This window comes from Eublepharis macularius, chromosome 2, assembly GCF_028583425.1.
Source record: "Eublepharis macularius isolate TG4126 chromosome 2, MPM_Emac_v1.0, whole genome shotgun sequence".
NCBI classification, from domain to species: Eukaryota; Metazoa; Chordata; class Lepidosauria; order Squamata; family Eublepharidae; genus Eublepharis; species Eublepharis macularius.
This window is the reverse complement of record NC_072791.1, coordinates 203,096,683-203,121,490: the sequence shown is the minus strand read 5'-3', so window position 1 is coordinate 203,121,490 and position 24,808 is coordinate 203,096,683. Positions and strand designations below refer to the sequence as shown.

Genomic DNA, 24,808 nt, shown 5'->3' with positions numbered 1-24,808 from the left:
GCGCTCTCCTCGGTAGAGAGACTCCATTTCATTGCTGGAACCCAATGCCATTGAGTGACCCAATTCATAATGAATTTGTCTAACTTGCTTATTTAATTGACTAATTTAACGCTGAAGGGATCTGTATAAAAATCACAGCACTGCAGTCCTATTACACACGTACCTAACAGCAACGTGGTTGAACACAGTGGGACTTGATTTGGGGTAAGGCATAGGAGTGTAGTGACCATTTTTCTTTCTACAGCAAATAATTAAGTCACCATGAAGTCACTTCCTTATTCTATATTAAGTAAGGGTTAATCAAAACCAAAGCAGCTCCTGGCAACCATACAATGAAGGCCAGTTCATGTTATAAAATCTTTGTGCCCTCTCGTGGCCACCACTGTATTCTTGTCAATCAGGTGTGCTCCTGGAATTCTGAGCTCAGATCTTATTTCTCAGGCATGCAGGAGCATGATTCATACCGGGATGGTGGCAAGTGGGGAGATGGGGTTAAGGCCCCCCCACCGGTGATGACTGTATTCCTAGTCATGGCCTCTGGGGAACTGGTCTTTGCCCCACTGGGGAAAACTCCATCCATCCATCGCCCGCCTTTCTCACCGAGACTCAAGGCAGATTACATAGTGTGAGATTAGTACAATCAGTATCAAGGACATTTCCATAAACAATATCATAGGATTTTACAAAGACACAGCATTAGCAAGGATCCAATACAAAATTGAAGAATGGCTGAAACAGAACATAATCAGTTCTAGGACTGACATTAGATAACATCAAGCACAGGTAGTATATAGAAGTACATATTCAAAGCAACAAATAATATGCAAGGATACATAGTGGTGAAGTCTGTGGTCTCTAACTCATTAGCGAAGCATCTGAGATCCCCCTCCCTACAATACTTCCCTCCTATCTGAGTAAAAAAGCCTCTTTGAATAATTTGGTTTTGCATCGTTTGTGGAAAGCCAGGAGAGTGGGAGATCTCCTGATCTCCTCAGGCAGGGGCCACCACAGAGAAAGCCCATGTTTGGGCTGCTGTTGATTTTGCCCATGTGCAGCCTGGCACCTGCAAGAGACCCTGCTTAGATGAGCTTACATGTACTTACATGAACACGTACGTTTCCAAACTGTGCACATAATGGCTTCCCAGGACTATTTCACTCGGGAAAATAGCACTGGGGGGGTGGGGTGGGGGTGGGGAGAGGCTTAAGTGCCTTTCCCTGTGTACCATCAATCTGATCTAAATCAGGCCCATGCCCACTTTGGATGTAAGATCCAAGCATAGAACTCCTAGAACACCAGCCATATGAGGAACACAAGGACATTATGATGTATGGATCAGTTCTGATTATTGTGGTAAATCCGAACGTCTTCACACAAGATAGCACTCCTGTTGCTTGATAGTGCACTATTCTGACATTAAAACTACAGTACACCCCTCTCTCACACACAGACACAAACACAGAGATACTGTCATTGCTAACAAGCACCTATTGGTCAGTGCTTGAGATGTATATTTAAACCTTTTAACTGTTTTTTTTTAATGTTTGTTGATGAACACTGCTCCATTTAACCGGTCGAAAAAAAGGTGGAGGAGATAACTATAAATAAAGTGTTGTTGAAGTGAAATGTCTATTCCCTACGAAGTGTTTATTGTGGGGTTTTTCTTTTCTGCCATTTTACCAGCCCAGCATGGGAATTCTCATCTAGCTATTTCTAAGAGGGTTCCTGCTGCCCTGTACTGCCTTGTAGATCCATTGTTCTTTCTAGACAACTGACTAGCTTTGCAACACCTTTCCCTTACGCTTCCTTCAGTAGCTGTGTGAACATCACTACATTTAATACAATGGAGTGAGAAAGAGCAACCTAGCCAATTCAACATAGCAATGCTTCTCCATTTCCATGCCCCCAATCTGCATGTCACTGTGATGGAAAGCATTGTAAAGGAGGGTTTCCTAGGTGCAGCACTTGGACAGTTGGAGGGGAAGGAGTTGGCAGTGGCCTGGGGCGGGAGCTTGATTGACAGGCTTCTCTGTTCCCTCTGACTGGCCAGTCAAAACCCACCTTCAAGATGAGAGGGTTGCTGATAGAATTTTGAAGAGAGTGTGTGTAAGCATCTGACAGGGAAGGCTCCCCTCTGGCATGAGGGGAAAGAAATGTGTTGTTCTATCTGTAACACCAGTGTTTTGAGGGAGAATTCTTGATAAGAATTCTAAGTATAAAAGCCAGCACAAGCTGAAACCTGTTTACACAGCTGCGATAGAACTGGGGGTTGGGGTTGGCAAAGAGTGATTGGGTAGTAAGTGGAGACTCCCATTCAAGTCAAGTGAAGAAGGATGAATTCCGCTTAGGAAAAGAAGATTAATTCCTGCCCAGTGTCTGGGGGGGGGAGGGGTTGGCACTGAGGAGGACCCCAGGTCTGTTGTAAAGAGAAAACCGTTTTGAACTAACATCTGGAAACTGACTTGTAAAAGGGAACTCTGTAAAGAAACATTGTTGCTGCAGCCTACATAAACAAAACATCTCTCACTATTGAGGATCAAGAACATAGAAACTAAGCTTAAAGAAACCTATATTGCCTGTGATTTAGAGGGTATTCTGTTCTACCAGAATACACTTTCTTTTACCTCAGCTCTTTTATTCCCTAACTGTCTTTATTCCATTCCTCCCTGTTTCTTTTGAGAGATATTCTGCCTCTAGTGCCATTTCATACAAAGAAGAAGCTCACTTCTGCTTTTCGCCTATCAAGGTTTTGGGTTGAAAAATATAAATGCTTATCAGGGTGGGACAAAAAGAACTTTACAACCATAAACAGAGACGTGCCACTTGAGGCTGCTCAGCCAAAGCAGGCACCCTTGGATTTTGGCGGGAAAATCTGTTTCAGAGTGGAGGAGTGAAGAGGGGGGGGGGCAGTATCAGTCATAGTCACATTATTAACAATTTGCATGAATATTATGTTATGAGGAAAATATTGGGAGAAGACATTGTGCTTTCATCTTAGGGCCAAGCTACAAGTTACGAATGACACTTGAACGGCAAGTGGAGAGCAAGTGAATGGCAAGTGAACACGGAGGAATACAATTGCTGTTCAAGTGTCATTCGTCACTTGTAGTTTGGCCCACAGTGTCTAATAACACATTCTGTTTCCCTTGGGATGTCCCCAGTTCAGGTGGAATGGTGTGCTTTAAAGATCTGCTCTTCCCAGGTAGGCAGTGCTCTGATTCACATGGCAATCGTGGTACACTAAAGCCTGGTACAAACAACTCCCCATGCATTGACTCACTATGTGGGAAGGGAGAGCAGGGACCAGCATGCTGGACCCATCCCCTGACCCACTGCCTACCTCCACACAATTGTCTGGTCATCTGCAGAGTGCAGCTGTGTGGAGGCAGTGGCTGTGTGCACACATCCCCTCCCTGTGATCAGCAATGTTCTGAGAGCAGTGTTACTGATCACAGAGAGGGGACTTCATCAGCATAGTCAATGCTGTCGTTCTCCCTATGTAGTGAGTCAGCACATGGCCAAGTTACAGACAGGGGGCTTATACCTTCCCCCTGCACCATTTTCCTGTCCTGAAACAGTTCTGGAGAGTTCTACTCGACATGTTGGAGGCTGTACTGTCCTGAAGAGCTACACATTACATTTCCACAACAGGGCATATAGCAGTTCCCCGGAGCCATTTCAGGTCAGGAAAACTATATAGGGGGAAGGTCAAAGCACACTCACTCTCACCACGCTATGGCTCTAATCCAAATCAGGTTTGTAAATGCCTTAAATGTGCAGATGAGACCATGCCTTTTCACCAGATCCTTATTAGGCCCTAAATAAGCCCTAATGGGCTTAAGATGAAATAACTGGGATCATGGGGGTGGGGGCAAGATGTAACTAGGTTCAGAGTAACTAGACCATGAATACATAAGCATAAAGAACAGTTGTTTATATTTGTTTGTTTATATGCTGCTTTTCTCCCCATGGGGACTCAAAGTGACTTACATTGTTCTCCTTTTTCCATTTCATCCATACAACAACAACCCTGTGAGATGGTTAGGATGAGAGAGAGCAATTGGCCCGAGTGAGCTTCCATGACAGAGTGGAGATTTGAACCTGGGTCTTCCAGATCCTAGTCTAGCACTCCAGCCACAACACCGTGCTGGCTTTTTCTGTAGGCACAAACTAGTCCCTACAGCTTCCCAAATCTGCTGCACGGATGTAAAAATCTATTGTAGCATGCATAACTGTAGCAGGTATAGAGAAATCTCTCAAAGTCCTTTCCAGTGCAATGTGTGCTCACAGGGTCATGCTCAGAGTTTATCAATAGTCTCACCATCATATATACCCAACCACAACAAGAATTAGGATTCTAGTCAGCTCTGAGCTGCAGACTAAGACATATATTACCTGTAGACACGGGGATATTAAAACACTCCAGCTATTTTCAGCCCCCAACCAGCGAATGAAGTAATTCCTTAATACAATTACCTCTATATAATTGAAAGTTAAATCAAGGCTGACTGTATGATTTGAATATTAATTTAAATAATTTCATCTTTATTACACTATTTCGTTAGCACAGTGTACTGCCAGATGGGCTATTCATTTTCTAGTTGATTTTGATTTACTTGAGCAGACTGAAACAAAGGAACATGTAAGAAGCTTTTCCCAACCTTCTAGGGGGCTGAGTGCGAAATCCTTTTTCATTACCGTGCCCACTGTTCCCAAACCACTTATCATACCCATCCACCGGTGCCAGAAAATAAAATAACTAGTGCAATATGTAAAATGGCAGTTTGTGTGGACTTCTGCTGCCTTACACTGAATAGATATGAATGGGAAAACATTGTACAGTAGGGAGTATGGCATAGGATATATATATAGTATGTATGTATATCCTATGTATAGTATATACATAGGAAAAAGCAACTTCCACAGTAAATTTGTTAAATAAAACAGGAATCCGGAGGCACCTTAGAGGTGAACAAAATTTGCAAAAAAACTCTGTTTATAGGGTTACCAGCATCCAGGTTGGTCTGAATTCTCCCAGAATTACAACTGATCTTCAAACTACAGAGATCAGTTCCCCAGGATGAAATTGCAGCTCCAGAGGGCAAACGATGGTATCACCACCACATCTTTACTGAGCTCCCTCCCTTCTCCAAACTCCACCTCCCCAGGTACTGTCTCCCAAACTCCAGGAGTTTCCCAAGCCGGAGTTGGAAAACCTATCTGTTAGTCTTTGATTTATCAGTAGAATGCCTTTTGTTTTTCCTGCTGCAGATGAACACTGTTATCCTTCTGGTATTTCTCTTGGTTATAAAGTAGGCTTGCCAATCGGGTTGGGAAATTCCTGGAGTTTTGGAGGTGGAACTTGGGGAGGGCAGGGTTTGAGAAGGAAAGGGATTTCAATGGAATATAATACCATAAAATCCACCCTCCAAAGCATCCATTTTCTCCAAGGGAACAGTCATCTGGAGTTCTGTTGTAATTCCGGGAGATAACCAGACCCACCTGGAGGCTGGCAACCTTTATAAAGGTGTCTTTAAAATGACTGTGCAATGTAGGAAGTGATGTCTGGCTTACAAAAGCTTCCACAGGAGTCAATGTTGTTGTTAGTTGTTAAGGTGCCACTGGACTTCTGTTTTATTTTGCTGCAACAGATGACCCTCTCTGGAATGGTTATTACTCTGACATGTTTAGAAAAGATTATGTGAGGATTTTTTGCCAGAATCATTAAAAATAGTCAAGAAGGGCCCTCAGCCAATGGTTTGGGACTTCCAGTTGCTTTAACATTATTGAAATTATGTAGTTGTGGATCTGCTCAGAACCGAACTGGGAGAGCATTCCCAAAGATGATAAACTTCAGATAACCAGGGTCCACTCCTGACCTCAGGGCTTCCTTTTCAAAGTCTCTCCTGAATCAGCAAGCTGAGAGAGAGGAGGAGGAGGAGGAGAGACTGTTCATTCTCTCTTCACATGGATTTCCAAAGAGATCTGTTGTTTAAAGTTCTTTCCTCCTTTAAACTCTGTCTGCTTTCAAGTATTGTTTATTTCGCAGGAGTCAACTGAACTCGGTATCCCGTGAGCCATCAGATCTTGACCCATGCTATAATCTGTACTGAAGAGTTCAATTCACCTTTCATTACCAATTGCAGCCCGGCAAAACCACTGTGCTTTTGGCTGTTTTACCCAAAGCAAATTATTGCTAACCATCCATGCAGGCACCTGTCTGAGGAGGCCATTTTCAGCCGAATTGCATAGTGACCCAAAGGATTTTTGCTAATATTCCACATGTGGAACTGACTGCTCTTATTCTAAGAGCAGTGAGCTCGTGTGGTATAGTGGTTAACACAGACTAGGAATGGAGAACTAGGTCTAAATCTCCACTTAACCATGAAGCTCACTGGATGTCGTTAGGGTAGACATTCTGACAGTGTAACCTAACCTACACCACAGGGCTATTGTGAAGATAAAATGGAAGAAGAGGAAAGAACTGTGTACACTTCCTTGGAGGAAGAGTGTGATTAAAAATCTAAAAGATTGCTAGCACTTGGATGCCTTCTCTGACCCCAGCCTAAGCGATGGAATGCATAGAAGGCTGGCAAAACACACATAATTGTGGTTGTTCTGGCCAAGGGAAGAATGTGGGGGCGTTTGCTGCATCTGGGTGAGCTTGGTGAGAGTGCACAGAGTGCCAGCATGAACAAGTGTCCAAGCACGTGGGGCGGAATCTTTCACACAACTTGGTCTTAAACAAAGAAAGATCTTTAGTGTACTCAGGCCCGGTGGCAGGTTTTCTGGTGCCTGAGGCCGGGGGCAGCTTCAGCACTGTTGCTGCCCCCATGTGCGCATATGTGCGTACCTGGACTGTGTGATGATGTTACGCAGCAGGCAGCTGGGATGGCGTGCATGCGTCCTCCCAGCCGTTCTGCTCTGTTGCTCCGTGCACCGCTCCGGCCGCCTGCTGCGCCTGGCCTGCAGCTGCTGCGCCTGGCTGGGAGCGTGTGCTGGCAGCGGCGGCAGCATGGGGCAGCTGACCAGGAGGGCTGGGAGGCTGCAGCAGCTGCAGGCCAGGCATGGCAAGTGGTTGGGGCGGCACACGGGTGGCTTCCCAGCCCTCCAGCGCTGCCACCACCAGCTCCACAGCGCGCGCCCCTGCCCCTGGTGCCCCCTCCGGCACCTCAGCACTCGAGGCGGCTGCCAGACATGCCTCTATGGATGCGCCGGCCCTGATTGTACTAAACTAGAGTATATAGTGCAGAGCACAAAATATGCAAGGAAGGAGATACTATGGCATGTTTGTTAAGTAGCTATGGCAAAGAAAAGATTCTAGCTAAATTAACTTGAGAGTCACTGAAGTTACTTCAATGTCCCAAACAGCTGGGGTGGGTGAGCATTTAGCAGAGCATTAGGAAATTGGGGGAAGCTGCTCTCCTATCTCCCTTGCTCCTGGTCTACGATGAACACAACACACACACACACACGCCTACAGATCTTTTAAACCCCTCTCCTGTGAGCGTGGGTCCCCCCAATTCTGCACTGGAAAACCTCCCTCTGTGCCTGCTATGGCACCTTGCCCAGGTAGCACTTTGGACTCATAATCACGGTGGCTTTATTAGGCCATAAGAGGCTTAGGTTTAGGAAAACAGTCATTTCTCTAGCACAGGATGATAGTTTGAACAAAACACTTGGCTGTTTTTTTGGCCCTTCCTCTTCTTGAGAAGAGATCAGCTTTCTCTGAGTTTGATTCTAGTAGGTTAATTAAAGGCCAGTTGTGATAGCTAAAGGCTTGCTTGATATCTCTTTATCACAATACAAAAATGCTGTTTGACTCTTTGCAATGACCCAAGTGGACAGAGCAGACAAGATAGATCCTGGGACAATTACTGTGCATTTTTGTTCATGCACAAACCATCTACTTCCCCATGTCTCTCTAATACTTTCTCTGGTCACAGTAACCCTTTAACATTACTCTTTTGCAGCCTTCTTTAGATGGATCTATTTTTTCTTCCTCACTGACTAGTGATGTATTTCCGTCCAGAAAGCTGATGACAAATTGGCCCTGATAAGGAAGAACTCTATTTGAGGCTAAGGATCACCGTTCTGCTTCTTATCCACCAGGTGGCAACATCCAGCATGAATCTAATAGGTCTCTAAACAAGGAAATGCAAAATTGACCACTCCTACAAATTGATTCATTTGAAATGTGGTGCTGGAGGAGAGTTTTGCAAATACCACGTTCATTTAGGTCACTTACACCTACATTCTCACACCTGAAACCTGCCTGCAAGGCTTATGCAACAGCACAGCGGAGTCAGCCTGTCTTGTTTTGCAACCTAATATAGGAAAGTTTACTCAGACATAATCGTTTGAAATGTAGAGCTGAAGGAGAGTTTTGCAGATACCACAAATGGCCAAAAAGATAAATAAATGGGTTCTAGATCAAATCAAGCCTGAATTCTCCCTAGAAGCTAAAATGACAAAACTGGGACTTTGGTACTTTAGTCACATCATGAGAAGATTCTCTGGAAAAGTCAATAATGCTAGGAAAAGTGGAAGGCAGTAGGAAAAAAGGAAAACCTAAAACAAGATGGCTTGACAATAAATGAAGCCACAATACTCTGGTTTCTCTTCAGATTGCATAAATCTTTTGCCTTTTTTAATAAAAGAAGCCACGTTCTCCAGTGTGCAGGATCTGAGCAAGTCTGTTAATGATAGGACGTTCTGGAGGTCTTTCATTCATAGGGTCACCATAGGTCAGAGGTGACTTGATGGCACATAACACACACACCATCAGCAACCAACAATTTGTGCTACAATGTGCAAAGTCTCCCATAATGTTTAAAAGTACAATGCTGAATGCAAACAGTTAAATTAAAATTTTATTTTCTGTTCCACATTACAAATGACAAACTGCATGGATTTTTAGCTTAACTCACAAGTTTTTCACATTTCCCTATTTTATGTGGCTGCCTGGTGTCCTTCCAGCTGTGTAACAGCCTCGACTTCCCCATATTCAAGTTCTTTACTTTTCATATTTACTGATATAGCTAATTCTCAACATGGCCTCATCGGTGGATACTTAAATCCAGAGACTATTTTTTCTGCAAACCTGGAGCTTTTCTCAGGTTTGTAGAAAGATCTGCCTGGTCTGTTAATGGCCTCAGAGCGGAACTACAAGTGACAAAAGGCACAGGTTGGACACTTGCCAGCTTCCCTCAAGTTTTGATGGGAAATGTAGGCAGCTTGGCGGAATGTTGGACAAGTGACAGTTGAAAAGTCCATTGGACAGCAGTCGGAGAGCCAAGCTGCAAGACCAGGATGCCTACATTTCCCATCAAAACTTAAGGGTAGCTGACAAGTGTCCAACCTGTGCCTTTTGTCACTTGTAGTTCCGCTCTGAGGCCATTAACAGACCAGGCAGATCTTTCTACAAACCTGAGAAAAGCTCCAGGTTTGCAGAAAAATCAGAAATCTTCAGAACAAAACAAAATAAAAACTAGGTGTGTGGGGTAAAACCTACCCAAATAATAGTGTTTTCTTGTCTGCCAGGGAGAAGGAAGGAGGGAAAGCTGAAGACAGGGGAGTAGATAGAGGTAGGTAGGCTAGGGGGTGGGAAGGAGTGAAGAAGGAAAAGGGAAGAGGCTGTGGGGGCTTTCAGGGTAGGAAAAGAGGAAATAGTGGGAGAGGGGAAAATGAGATGTCCCCCGCATGGCCTGGAATGTCCCCACTTGTGTTTTCTGAATCCAGAGGCTAAACTCTGCTCTTAAGGGTTTTTTTGTGGTAGTGAATTTGTGTGTGGTTTTGAGGCACACTGCAATAAACAATCTGCATCAGATAACACTATACAAAACTAGAAGCATTCATCTGTGCCGGAACAAGCGCTTAGCTGAAATATGGGTTCCTTTCACCTCACTTACTGACCACTGGTGCCCAACATTTTCAGTGTTGCCTGTTTCTTACTCTTCTTTTCACCTGTCAGGAATTGTTCTATATAAGTGCTATTTTTACGGAAAGGAAACTTAGTTCTGGACACCTATTTCCCATGTTTGTATAAAATAGGACCCACAGCCCCTTCTGTCCCCTTGTGTAGCATTTCTGTGCCTATTGCCCCATTACTCTAGCTTGTTCACACAGTCCTCCTCCTATTTTCAATAGAAAGCTGATCCTTTTAAAAATTGTATTTAAAAATCAGTACATGTCAGGGAGCAAGGGAGGCTGTGCCGTGCCCCTTCCTTCTCAGCCCTCCACAGGGTCAAGCCCAGCAGCCACCAGGCCCAGTGGGGTGACTGAGGTACCTTATAAAAAGCTGCGCACCAGCCAGCTGATCAATAGCACCTGGCCTTTGACAGCCAGCTGTCAGCTCTTAAGGCAAAGGTAGGGGAGTAAACAAGGCAGAAACTGCTCAGAAGGCACTTTTGGTCCCTTAAAGGCTGCCCCCCCACCCCAGACTTCTGGGTAGAGGGAGGACACTGGGCATGCCCCAGACCTGGCGAGAGCCTTCAGGACTTGAGGAAGAAGAATAGACCTGCTCTGGCTCCCAGCTCAGAAGGGAGTAAAGCTAGGGGAGAGGCGGTGGATTAGGGTGGCATCCATCCCTCCACCCCTCATTATCTGAGGCCAAGGCAAGGTACTTCAGCCCACTTAGCCCTGGTACATAACAGCTGGGGCTGGGATTCCTACAGTACACACTCGCTTTATGGCCTCAATGCAGGATGGAGGAATGGTCAGGAGTGCCTTCTCTTAGTTGCATTTAGTTCACCAACACTCTCCTTAGACTCAGCTCAGCTGATCTGGTCATGCTTTTGTAACCCTGCAGCTGGATTACTGCAATGCAATGTACATTGGGCGGCCCTTGAAGATAACCCAGAAACTGCTGCTGCTTCAGATTGCAGAAGCCCGATTATTGTCAGGGGCTAGCAAATGAGAATGTATCTTACAAACAACTATATTGCCTGCCAATTAGTTTCTGAGTTCAATTCAAGTGTGGGTGATATCCTTTAAAGCCCTTCACAGCCTAGGATCCACATATCTCAGGGACAGTCTCCTTCCATAATGTCCCTGTGTACTAACTATAATCTTCAGGTTGCCAGCTACTGGCTGTTCCCCCACATACGACTTGCCACCTGGTTTCAACCACAGCTCATGCCTCCTTCATTGTACCTATCACTTTGTGGAAGATTCTGCTTGAGGAAGTGAGGAGACACCATCTTTAAAACCAGGGCTTTTTTTCAGCTGGAACGCGGTGGAAAGGAGTTCCGGCACCACTTGAAAATGGTCACATGGCTGGTGGCCCTGCCCCCTGATGTCCAGACAGAGGGGAGTTTAGATTGCCCTCCGCACCAGTGGCGCGGAGGGCAATCTAAACTCCCCTCTGTCTGGAGATCAGGGGGCGGGGCCACCAGCCATGTGACCATTTTCACTGAGGGTGATTTAAACTTTAAAAAACTCTCCCCTTGTTCCAGCTGACCCAAAGTGACGTCATTGTGCAGTCCTGAGTTCCACCACCTCTTTTCCCAGGAGAAAAGCCCTGTTTAAAACATTTCAGGAGATGCAACACAATTTTATTTGCTAGGACTTTTAACAGAGCATACTCTAGGCAGAAGGTGGGGGAAGTTATGTGAGGTTTTGTGTGTTTTAAATTATGATGTATTAAATTTTGATTTGCAAGCCACCTTGAGTCACAAGGAAAGGTAGAATATATTCTCTGCCTGCCCACATGTCGCTGGAGGGGGGATATAATCCTCCTCGGTCCCCCAAGCCTGTTTAAAAGCCGTATGGCAAGTTGTGCAAAGTGGTTTCCAAACATCTTGGAGTTCTTCTCCCAAGAATTTGGCCACTCTTTCTGGTTTCCTGTGTCCAGGGCAACCGAAACAGCAGCTGTCCAGCTGAACTTTGAAAGAGGAATGCTATTTTTAAAGATACCAGGGAGAGCCAATGACATAAGTTTAAAACTTTTGACCTCACTGGAGTAAATGAGAATTCTGTCCTACATGGACTCTGCTAAAACATCATTTTATCCCAAGTTTGAATTGTTTATTGCTCCAATTAGTTTTGCAGCAGATGTCCAACAGACTGTAAATAATTACAAACTACGTTTGCTATCAAAAGAGATATTCAACTCCTGCTGACTTCAGAGCAATTTCAGTGTTCTAAAAGCTGCGTGGCTGAGTTATACAGCATGTCAAAAATCAGTTTTGGCCAGATGTTTGTATGTTGTGGTTAGCACAAGCAATCTGGAGGTTGCTGTCTGAAACTATACTAAACAAACCACGCAGGTTCCCTCCCCCATCACTTTTCCTTTTATGCTAGCGATTTATCAACTATGTATTTAACCATCAATGTTAGCAAAAGTGAATTCCAGGCTTCTTAACAGGGTTACTCTACTTGGTGTTAAAACGTTCATTCTAACCCTCGTGATTAGAGTGTCTGGAAGCTGGGAAATGCTTATCTTAAGAAAAATAATTTATGAGACTGTCATGAATTTAGGATTGGCCTTCTTTTTGTGTATCATGTTTCCAGCCAGATAGCAGAGGAATTTTAGGGGAAATAGCCTGGCTTTAGGACGAACACTTAGTTGATCTGGTAGGTCATTTCCATCACAGGGAGAAAGGGGCTGTGATGGTCTATGACTGGGCCGATTCTCCAACCCCTCTTAAGCAAAGGCATCAATATAAATAATTGTGGTGGTGGTAGGGTCTATTATTAATTGTAATTGTAGATCATCTGACTGCTTGCAGTCTATATACCAACAAATTTAGGATCCCAGAGGGGGCAAGTGCCCCCCTTGTTCCCTGCAGACACCTATGCTCCCAGAGGTTTTTGATACTATCAACCACGTTGGAATGACTCATGAAATTAGGGAGGGGGGGCATGACTTTGCAGTGGTTCTTTTTTTCCTGAGGGAGGGGAAGGTTCCAGAAGGAGGATTGCACTTCCTGCATCTTGATTTCAGTGTGCATTGTGTTCTGCATAGCAACAAGCATCATAGACATGGGTGAGCTACCTTTGTTCAAACTACAGGATATGTCCAGTTTGTATGTTTTTTTTATGACACGTTCCATTCAGGATGTCATGGACAAGACCAGGAAAAGGAGGGGGGGGGAAGTAGTGTTACAAGCTTCGGATTTGCAAATGGTTCCACTGTATGGGCTTCGAGTGGCATGCTTACAGGAACCAGAGCTCATGACTAAGGGAATGACAATGTGTTTTGCATCTGAACTGTGATATATGTCTCTTCCTATGGATCTTGAGTGTCGGGAAATGGGTTTTGTAGAAGGGCCTATCAGGAGTGGAAGAGGTTTGCTCCTGCGTAGCCAGAGGGAGGTGCAGGTGGGCATCTGTGTGATAAGGAAACTCAAGGCAGGAGACAGAGAGGAAGCAAACCGCTACAGCTGGGCCAAAGCACCAGAGGCGGGTACAATAACAGAAGAACTTAACGCCCACTCAGAGTATGTTGTTATCCCCACAACGAACACAGTGAGATGGGTGCGGGCGAGAGAGCTCGAGAGCTGTGACTGACCAAAGGTTCCCCAGTTGGCTTCAAGTGGAGGAGTGGGGAATCAAACCCAGTTCTCTAGAGTCCCACTGCTCTTAACCACTACACCAAATCGTTCTCCAAGCACAATCTCTCTAAGGATGTGATACCGGGTGGGGGATCGGCTGCACTACACGATGGTTTCTGTGCTTCCATCCGTATTTGTATATTTGTAAATAAAGCAAATCGCTCAAAAATGCTGTACGTCTCCCATGCTCTCTTCTCCAAAGGGAACCAACCCGAGTAAGTGCTAGCCGCTTTGTCTTCGCACCCCTCAAGGAAGCGTGCGTGCATATACCAATATTGTGATAGCAGTAACAGCCTATGTCTTTTGTCCCACAGCATACCTACAAGTCTTTAATGAGATAATCTGGAACTATGAATCACATTCCACACATTCAGTAACTAATTAAAATGCCTGTCATTAGATGTGCACTGACTCTGTTAACATTAAAATATTTATTTTCTTTGGATTTCTATTCCGCCCTCCCCACGAAGGGCTCCCCACGAACTAGACTCTGTTAACTACATTAGTGTAATATGTCAAGTGGCTAAAGACCAACTAATTCATATTATCACTTGCATACAGGAGATACAAGACTTTGGGGGACATCTTGGATCCATATTTAAATTACCTCATATTATTTACCCATAATGCCATTTCATAACTTCAGTGTCTCAAGATGGTTCAAAAAGTAAGCCTGCAATCCTAAGGACACTTTCTTGAGCGTAAGCCCCACTGAATAAAATGGAGTTTACTTCTGAGTAGACCTGCTTAGGTTTGCTCACTGTCCCAGGACAACAGCTGGGGGTTTCCTAACTCTCTGCTGCTGACAGGGAACAGTTCTTCATCATTTCAGCAACTAGCACTATATTATACTCTTCACAAAAAATGAGAGGGGGCCCAGCCTGCAAAATTACAAAACAATAAATTGATTCCTATGGAATCTGGATTAACTGACCAAGCAAAGTGAAATGTTTGTTTAAATCTTGACTGCCAAGGGCTTCTAAGTCTGTTTGTTATGCAATGACTCCTTTGAACACTGCGCTAGGGAATAAAAGCTGCTACACACATTCCGGGCATAAGTCTACATTCCAGCTTGATCCTCATATCTTTTTCAAGGTAGCCAAGAGTGACTGCCTCTAGTAATTCCACATGAGTAGTAGCCATGTTAGTTTGTTGCAGCAAAACTAAACAAGAGTCTATTGACACCCTAAAGACTAACAAATTTTCATTCTTGCATAAAGAAGCCAGTTCATCAGATGCATGTAGGAAGACCTCACTAAGCACACGTGCACATAATATATATATTTACTTTTTGTTTCAAACTTGCTTAGAAAGCAAAATAGTTGTGAACAGCATCATCCAAGGGCCATGAAACACACCAAGTACAGTGGGACAAACACTTATGCAAAATTCCAATGTAAACAAGAAAAATGTAGAGGCTGTTGATGTAACAGCAACATCCATAATGGCTCTAGCAATGTGATCTTTTTCTTGCTGGCCATTTGACTAATAAATTTGAATTTGAATTGCTCTAGCATAAGAATTAAGTGGTTGGGTTATGAATCAGCACTCTACTGGTTCGAATCCTACTACTGCCATGAACTCAACAGGTGGCCTTCCACAAACCACTCCTCTCAGCCCCAGCTGTACTGTGAGAATAATATAGACTTTGTTCACAGCTCTTGAGTAGGACACCAATCTGTCTAAAAAAGTGGTATATAAGCGCTATTATTATGAGCCCAACAAGCAGCCTTGCATAAGTCTCTCCGGGAAACCAATCTGTTTAGAAGAGCAGTGTATCAGCGCAATTATTATAATTTACTCAGCAAAACTAAGAGCTAACACCCATAACCGAGAAATTCAAAATTCTGCTCTTAACCATCTTTGTTTTATGAGCAACCTCTATAAGCATCACCTAAGGGAAGGTGGGGAGAATCCTAAATAAATCTTATGAGGCAACTTCGTAATAAAAAATGGCAGCGTCGAAGGCGCTCCAAGTCTCCCATTTAGTTTCGCCTTTTACTGAGAAGATAGTTGGGGGCGGGAGGGGGGAGAGCCGTGTTGGTCTGCGGTAGAACAGCAGGACCATTGGCGCCTTAGAGACCAACAAGATTTTTAGGGGGGTAAGCTTTCCAGAGCCGCAGCGCCCTTCTTCAGGTACGAGGAAGATGAAAGAGGACGAGCAGCGGGCAGTGAAAGTCTGCGGAGGAGGAGAGTTCTGTTTTGTTTTAGCAACTGCGTGCCGGCCCGGCAGGGCTCCCCTCCCTCGAGAAGGGGGAAAAAGAGGCCTCCTCTCCGCCCTCTTCCTCCTCCTCCTCGGAGTCCAGTGACTGGGAAGAGGCGGAGCGCGGCAGGGTAGGCGGCCAGCTGTTTCCCGGCAGGGCAGCGCGTCGGAGGAGCAGAGGGGCCGGGAAGCACGGAGGGAGCGGCAGCACAACTCGGGATCTCCGTCTGGGCGCCGAAGAAGCGAGCGGGGCCGCCAGCAACGCACCATGGAGGTGGAAATGGCGCAGGTGAGACCCGTCGGCGCCCACCTGCCGCCTCGTAGCGGAGGGCAGCGCCCCCTCCTCGTCCCTTCGGCCGCCCCCAGACTGAGGGGCGGGGGAGAAGCGAGGGCACGCCCCTTGCACGCGCCGCGTTCTTCGGGACTGGGCTCGAGGGGCGGGGCGAGGAAGAGAAGCTCCACCCCCCCTTGCCGATAAGTGCGCGGTTTCGTCCCTGTCCCTTTGTGATGTCATGCAGTCAGGCGCGCTGAGTCACTGGCGCTGCGGGAGAGGGATGCTAAGGGGACGGTTGGACGCGCGCGAGTTGCTGCGAGGGGCGGTGACTGGAGGACCCCCCCCCTCCCCGGATTGAGAACCGATCTCCAGGGCACGGATATCAATTCCTCTGGCGAAAATGGCTGCTTTGGAGGGTGGACTTCCGTGGCATTATACCCCGTGGAGATCTCTGCCCGCCCAGGCTCCACCGCCAAATCTCCAAGAATTCCCCAACCTGGAGCTGGCGGCCCCATCTTCAGCCCCTCAAGCGCGAAGCTCATGGTTTCAGTTATAGTGATTAAAAACTCAGTGGTGCTTCTGAGAGTATGGAAACTAGCAGTCTTGTGGCCCCTTAGAAGCCGAAACAAGATGCTAGCTGCCCCCATAAGCATGAGTGTCTACTTTCTTCAGAGGGGTCACTTCAGAGTGGGCACTATTTTTGAGTGGGTCCTCACTGTTTACTTGGTGCATTTTTATCCCTCCAAGAAACTCGAGGAATTGTAGGTCAGTCATCTTCCCTACGTTTTGCTCTCACAACAACTTTGTGAGGTAGATCAGGCTGAGAGAGGGAGAGACTAAATGGCCCAGGATCTCCAAACAACTTCCAAGGAAGAGTAGAGAATTTGAACCAGGGTCTGCCAGAACGCTACCACACCAGGTGTTACAAAACAAAAAACCAGCAATGTCAAGGGGTCATGAAATGCAGGAAATACAGAGTGAAATGCAGTTAGGCAAAATTCAAATCTTATCTGTGGAAACAAAGATACCATTCACTAGTTATGCTCCCTGCCCATTTTATCACCTATAAAATGGGTAGGGAGCAACAGGTTTTGTTAAGATAGTCACAATGTATAAAATCATAAACGCCAGTTCGAAGTGTGTGTGTGGGAGGGGGGGAGGGTATGACTTCGAATAAATCCCAGTTCAGCCCTCTCCCTGTGAACTTCTGAGTGTGTGCAGGGTGCTGTTCCTTTCTAATAGTCATGAATCTGCCACACAAGTTTGAGGCCAGATCACAGGGTGGCCGATAATGGTTTCCTCAAAGTCTTGTGTCCTCCTTTCTATTTCTTTGGAAAGGTCCTGGAAATAGAGGTTGGACTGGATGCCTTGGGGAATATTGGGGAGGAGAGGTTTATGGGGGAAGGAAAAGGTTGGAGAGCAAGAAAAGCCCCCCATTTTGGCCAACTTTGATCAAGTAAGACGTGTGTAAGAGTTCTGGTGCTGCAATAATTGGGTTGTTAGGGTAGCTTAATATAGGTGTCGAAAAAAGTGTACATTGCCGCTTGTGAACTGCTGAATAAATTCATTTTGTGGTGAAATGGGTCAGGAAACCAATCTGGGCCATAGTACTCGTGTCTTGTTGCTAAATTCAGTGGATGGCCTTATGAATCTGGTTGTGTGTGTGTGTGTGTGAGAGAGAGAAGTTATATAAGGTGTGCTGCTAGGGCCCATGTTTCTGAGTAACTTCTAGCAATATGCATAGACTTGCCATGCCTCTGAAAAGGAATCCTTAAGCTGCTTTTCACTAACGTACTTGTTTATGTAAATCTGACGATCGGACTTGAATTTGTATGCATAGTGCTGAATATCACACATAAAGAAAAAAGTGGACTTGAATAGAATAAATGCATTGAAAGCTACCTGAAAACTTTAGAAATGTATCCCCTATCTACAAATCTCCGCCTGCTGATGTAAGGTGAGAGGAGGATTGTGCTTACATGTCTTTCTTCACTCTCCATAGGCACATACTTTGTGGATTGTTTCCTTCTTCGTTCCCGGGGTCAGGTTGTACCAGGTTTAGATCTGAATAATATCTTTCAGTCCCAGCACAAGCAGCAATCTGGCTCTTTCTCATACGATTCTATAATCTGATCAAATGTAGGCTGTTACCTGAGGCGACACTCAGTTCATACTTCTCTAGGCTGTATTTTTGTTGTTAACAGAGTCGGTGGAGCATTTAGTGTTGTGATAAGAGAGGAGTTTTGCTATGGCTTTGACGAACACAAGAAATGGTATGCTTGCAGCCTTGGAGAATGTTTCTTGGTACACCACAGAACTGCCCCATAAACTCTTGGAGGTCAAGGCACAAAAATCCCCTTGCATCTCCTGACTACTCTTTCATAATCACTATTTTCCCCTCTCCCTCATTCTACCACTGTGTCTCAGGGGTTGGTGTTGCATAAGTAAACGTTGGTAATAAATTAGAGAGTGAAGCAGTATGGGCAAAGGATTGACACACTTGTTTAATAAACTGCACGTTTGCCGCTGTTTGCTATTATGGAGTGGAGGTGAATGAGAAATTCCCCAAGGCTTCTCTAACTGGGGTGCTATACAGGCAGAAGTTAATATCACAACCTGTTCTTTCTGTATGTGTGGGAAGTCAATTCTGTGCCCAGGATAGAGGGGAAAAGCAGCTGTTTAATTGGCACATTGCTTTTAGACGGCCACCTGTGGTAAAGCATGTAAGTGTTGTGCCAGCCTAAAAACTTCAGGTGGGCCTTGCAAACTTTTTATTTTCATTAAGGTTGAACACAGATGTCAGTATTTTCTGTTATGTTACTCTTGCAAAAAATATATATATATATCATGGGCTAGTACACCTAAAGGTTCTGCTTTGGGTGACCTTTTTAGTTAAAGAAGATTTGGTGTATGATAGCAAATGTGTTAACCTGGCTTGCTTGACCTTGAAGAGGACTTGCAATTTTGTATGCCATCAGTTCATCTCCATGGAGGAGGATTACCGAACCGCAGGTTCTTGTAGAGTGCCCGGATGAAAGAGGAGTAAAGGGTGCCAGTTTCTGAAGCAGTTGTACAATAGTGTGAGTTCCTGTATAGTGTTGTGGCTAGAAAGTTGGACTAGGATATTGGAGAGCCAGGTTTGATTCTCCACTCCGCTATAGAAACTTGCTGAGTGACCTGGGACCAGACACATGCTTTGAGCCTAGTCTACCTCACAGGGTTGATGTGAGGGTAGAATGGAGGAGAGGAGAATGATGTAAGCCATCTTACATAGAGTAAATGAAGTAAATAAATACTGAAAGAAAAGCTTTCGCTGCTGACAGTCCCTCTCCTCCACAAAAGTGCAAAAGTCCTGTCCTTTGCAACTGGTCATCTAGAGCTTATTATTTATTTACTTCCTTTATACCTCGGCTTTCACCCTAGCAAGGATCCGAGGTGGCTTTCATTGTTCTCCTCTCCTCTATTTTATCCTCACAACAATCCACTGAGGTAGGTCAGGCTGAGAGGGTGTATCTGGCCCAAGGTCACCCAGTAATCTTCCAAGGTGCAAGGTGGGGATTCTAACCTGGCTGTCCGAGAGCTTAATCCAATATGCTAACCACTACACCACACTGGCTCTCATGCCACTCTGTGTATGGTAACCAAGCTAGATAGCCAAGGAGTAACTGGCAGGGATGCAAAAAGAAACTCAGCACTATGAGCAGGGGCGGCTATCTACGTAGAGTCAGCACACAGCTGCTTAGGCTAAGGTGTGCTAACTTCAGCACTGAGGCTGCTGCTCTGAGCACACTTACCTGGGTCAGCCCCACTGAACATAACGAAGTTTATTTCTGTGTGTGTGTTTATATGCCATCAAGTTGCCTCTGACCTATTGTGACCCTATGAATGAAAGACCTCCAAAACGTCCTATAGTTAACAGACTTGCTCAGATCTTGCAAACGGGAGGACGTGGCTTCTTTATTGAGTCAAGCCATCTTGTTCCAGGTTTTCCTTTTTTCCTACTGCCTTTCACTTTCCTAGCATTATTGACTTCTCCAGAGAATCTTGTCTTCTCATAATATGACCAAAGTACAATAGTCTCAGTTTTGTCATTTTAGCTTCTAGGGAGAATTCAGGCTTGATTTGATCCAGAACCCATTTATGTATCTTTTGGGCCGTCCATGGTATCTGCAAAACTCTCCTCCAGCTCTACATTTCAAATGATTATGTCTGAGTAAACTTTCCTATATTAGGTTGCAAAACAAGACATTAGGCTGACTCCGCTGTGCTGTTGCATAAGCCTTGCAGGCAGATACAGGTTTCAGGTGTGAGCTTGTAGGTGTAAGTGACCTAAATGAACGTGTGTTTCAAATCACAGGAAAGAAAGCAAATAACTCAGCGGTAGCTTTTATAATAGAAGGGCCCATAGCACTAGGACACTAGATATTCAGTGCCGAAGGGTGTGCATTTAGTTTTTATACTACTGAGAGTTAAATCTTGGCTCATGGCACATAACGCATAGCGGCTTTAGCAAAGCCAGGTTCTCATCTTCCATCTGAAACACTGAAATCGTCGTGATCTGTTTTGCCAAGTTGGAGATGAGGGAAAAAATAATTATCTTCGGGGTAACAACTTTAATTCCTGCCCCCCCCCCCAACGTCTTATCTCCCAATGACTTGTAAGTCATGATGGAATAGCACCAAAACAAACTTGTCAAGAGCTGTCTCATGTTTTTTTCCTACTTTCAAGGCCCACCTAGAAATAGTTTAATTAATACAAATTAGGATCTCTCGACTGCATAAATGAAATGTGCTAATGTGTTCAGAAAAACTGTACACTTTTCTGCTGGTTTGAGAATATAAAACTGCAGATGTGAATAATGGTTTATTGCACTGTGCTACTGAAAAGCATTTTCCCTTTCGGATGAAATGAAATGTGGCAGTTGTCTGTCATGGTTTCCCTAAAAGGGCCCTTTTTGTTCTTTAGCGTGCAAACTTCAGGGCTTGCAAGAAGCTTGGAGTTGTGCAATCACTTCCCGCTCTTCCCCTCGCCTTTTTTTTGGAATGAGCCTTTCAGAGTACAGTCTCTGAAACAAAAATACACTAGTTATAGATAACTATTTAAAACTGACTTGCATGTTGGGTGGAAAAATGTCTTTTACAACTAGAAATCTTAGCATATAAAGTTTCTTTCTAGAAACAGAAATATAAAACTGTCAGAAGACGATATAATAGGGAAGTGAAACGATCTTTTGAAAGTTGCATAACTTTCCAAGTTCTTTTTTTTAAAATTGGCATTAGGATTTCACTCTGACATCTTCACAGTACAATTCTATGCATGTTTAGTGTGAAGTAAGTCCCACTATATGAGGCTTACACCCAGGTAAGTGTTACACCGACAGTCAACTTGTATGATGGTATGGTTTAGCAAATCAGAACTGGTCCCCGCTGTGTAGTGAATAAAACCTAACAGTGCAATCTTAAATCAGTGGGCTCAGACTGGAATAACAGTGTTTAGGATTGTACTGTAAATCTAAAGTCTGGCTGTTTGAGCTGCTGTTGTAGAAACAACCAAGAATCATGTGGTACTTGAAAAGGCCAAAAGATCTGTTGTAACTTGAGCTTTTCTGGGCCATAGCTCACTTGACCCTTGTTACAAAATGGACAGTGAAGATACTAGATGCACAAATGTGGATCTGTTATGCCTGTTGAGATTAAAAGATCTGTATCTTAAAAGTAAAGACACCATGAGTGCAAATTGTAAGCTATACGTATTGAATGAGCCATAACTTTTCTGTAGATAGTCACATCTTGCGACTAGATCTTGTTCTCCAATGCAGGTGTATACAAATCATAAGGCTGATGTGGAACCTTGCTCACTGCACTATAGGCAAATGTACCCTTTTCCATGCAGGATTAAGTTTAAGAGAAATTGTCTCTGCTGGTTTACTGTAGAAGTGGCTTCCACTGCCTCTTGCCCCATCCCTGGGGCAGTTTTGCAGGTTTAAAAATAACTAAACAGAGTGATGAATGCATAATTGTATATGTTGCTGATAAAATAGCACAAATATGCTCTGATCTGGATGTCAGTTGTAATATAGGCGAAGTGGAAGAATTGCTTAATGCACTATCTGGTCCACTTATGGACCACTTTGACCCAGTTACTGTGATGGACATTGACAAGATCCTGGCATCTGTGAAGGCCACTACTTTTGCACTAGATCTTTGCCTGCCCTAGCTGCTAAAATCACGTAAGGGCCACATGAATGAAGCCTTGATGTTGATCATAAATCAGCAACTAACTCAAGGCATCTTCCTTTGACCCCTCAAAGAGAGGTTATTTGCCCACTACTTTAAAATTCATCCCTAGACCAAAATGATGTGGCCAATTGCTGCCCAGTCTCTAATCTGCCCTTTCTAGGTAAAACGACTGTGAGAGCTGTAGCATGCCAACTCCAGGTATTCTTGGAGCACTCTTGTGCTCTATACCCTTTTCAGTCTGGTTTTAGGCTGGCTTATAGGATGGAGACGGCTCTGGTGGCTTTAGTTGATGACCTACATCTGAATTTAGACAAAGACCACTCTTCTTTGTTGCTGATCCTGGATCTATCTGCAGCCTTTGATACCGGAGATCATGTCTGCTAAGGCGTTTGGAGGCAGGAAGCAGGTATCACAGGATGTGCCTCGGACTCATTTAAAGTTGTTACTCCTGGAACAGACTTAAAGGGTTGATCCTGGAGACCAGCTGTCTTCACCGTTGGAATTATCTTGCAGGGTTCCACTGAGTGCAATCTTATCACATGTTATTCAACCCTTAGGCGAGAACGTTTGTAACTGGATGTCATCAATAGGCAGATGACACTCAGCACTAGATCTCATCTACTGGTAGTGCAGTAGAGATTTTAAATTGTTGCTTGATGGTTGCGGTCAAATGGATGAAAGTGAACACATTGAAACGGAACACAAACAAGATGGAAGTGATGCTGGTTGGGAAGGCAGAGATCTTGAAGGACACTGCATTCCCCACTTTAGATGGGGTTCGTTTCACCTTTGTAGACGCGGTTATAACCTACTTCTATATGATTTAGCACTGCTGCTAGAGAAACAAGTTAATGCAACTGCAAAAAATACCTTCTAGCATTTCTAGCTTCTAGACTCAGTCTAGCCTGGAAGATGGTCCCTTCCTTGACACAGCCAGTCTGGCCCCCTGGATCCACCCTATGGTAACTTTGAGACGGTAATGCACTCTACATAGGTCTTCCCTCAAAGTCAACTTGGAGACACCAGTTGGTGCAGAATGCTGCAGCTCAGTTATGATCAGGAGCTAGGTGGAGAAGGCATATTACTTCCATTCTGCAGTCAATCCACTGGCTACCCATCAGTTACTGGGCTCAGTTCAAGGGTTTGGCTATCACATTCATAAACTTAGTCCCTCATATCTACAAGATCTGCCTCTCTTCCTATACTTTGCCATTGGCGGCTTTGCTGATCTGAGAATGGGCAAAAACAGCTGTCCATATACACATGTTCTCTGTTGTGGCCCCCACCTTATTGTATGGCTTGCCTGATGAGGCTTAGGAGGGCTCCCACTCTCTTGGCTTTCAACAAAATATGCAAAACTAAATTATTCGGGAGGGCTTTTTTACCCCGATAGGTTGGGGCCGGCTATTGGGAGATTGTGACCCAATATTACAGCAATGACACTGGCTATCAGTCCACTCCCAAGTACAATTCGGGGTGTTTATTTTGACCTTTAAAGCCCCACATTGCTTGGTACTGTGGTATCTGAAGGACCGTCTTCTCCCATATGTTCCTGCCTGGGAATTAACATCGTAGAGAGAGGCTGCCCTCCGGGCTATAAAAAATATTCTGATGTGAAATGATAAAGATTGCTGAGAGACACTACAATAAAATCATTGCTCAAAATGCTGGGTGCCACAATGAAATTTCTAGGCTCCATGGGGCCTGGGATTTGTCGAGCCCTACTATAGGCACATGCGTAGCTGTGCAAACTGGACGTCTGGACTGAAATCTTAATAACACTTTTTTGGAGTCAGCTCCATTGAATAGAATAGGGCTTACTGCTTAGGATTGCTCCCTCTTATGGGCACATAGTTAGAGATCCTCTTGTGCACTCCTTCACTGGTTCTGTCATTGGTAACAATTTTAAGCTGGCACAGGTCTGAGCAGCCCTCCAGTGGTGCAAATTAAACATTAATCTGCTTTAGGTGTGTTTTGAATTCCAGCCAAAATGAAAAGTAGAACACAGATTAACAGCCCTGTTAAACTTTGTTTTGGCCCCAATTATTGCATTCCATTCCAAAGCAACCTATTCCTTTGTGTTAGGACACTTTCTAAGGACCTGGAATCACTATATTTTAAGATTTTTTCAGTCTTGTGTCTAAAACCTGTTTGGAAAGTGTCAGACTCTGCCCAAAGGGAAGTGTATACATTAGAGGCAGAAGACATTAAACATACAGCAAGATTAACAGTTTTTGGAAAGGCTTCTTCTACTGCTTATATACCCAACCAGTTTTATAGCAAAGAAAAGCAAGAGTTGGCCTTAAAAAAAAAAAAGGGGGAAATCTGCCAGACCTGGGAAATTTGAGGCTCTGATAGCTGAGAAATCACAGTTGCTCAACTTAATAGCTTTATTGCATGCTTGTTTTAATAAGATAAGCAGTTATATTGGCTAGTAACTAACAAGAAATAACACGTAATGCGTATGGAAAAATGCATTATGTGATACAACTCGCATACCCTTCAGAGTTTGAAGGGTACTCATTAAGTACTGCTG

At 44.5% G+C, this 24,808-nt stretch overlaps 1 protein-coding gene across 1 annotated transcript in view; it reads left to right on the top strand.

The window, feature by feature from the left end:
* The first annotated feature begins 15,889 nt into the window (after window positions 1–15,889).
* Window positions 15,890–24,808, top strand: part of NFE2L2 (NFE2 like bZIP transcription factor 2) — a 28,805-nt gene continuing 19,886 nt past the window's right edge. Inside the window, exon 1 of the mRNA XM_054970701.1 lies at window positions 15,890–16,048. Coding sequence (XP_054826676.1) covers window positions 16,028–16,048 — 21 coding nt within the window. The 5' untranslated portion in view covers window positions 15,890–16,027. The remainder of the gene's footprint in view (window positions 16,049–24,808) is intronic.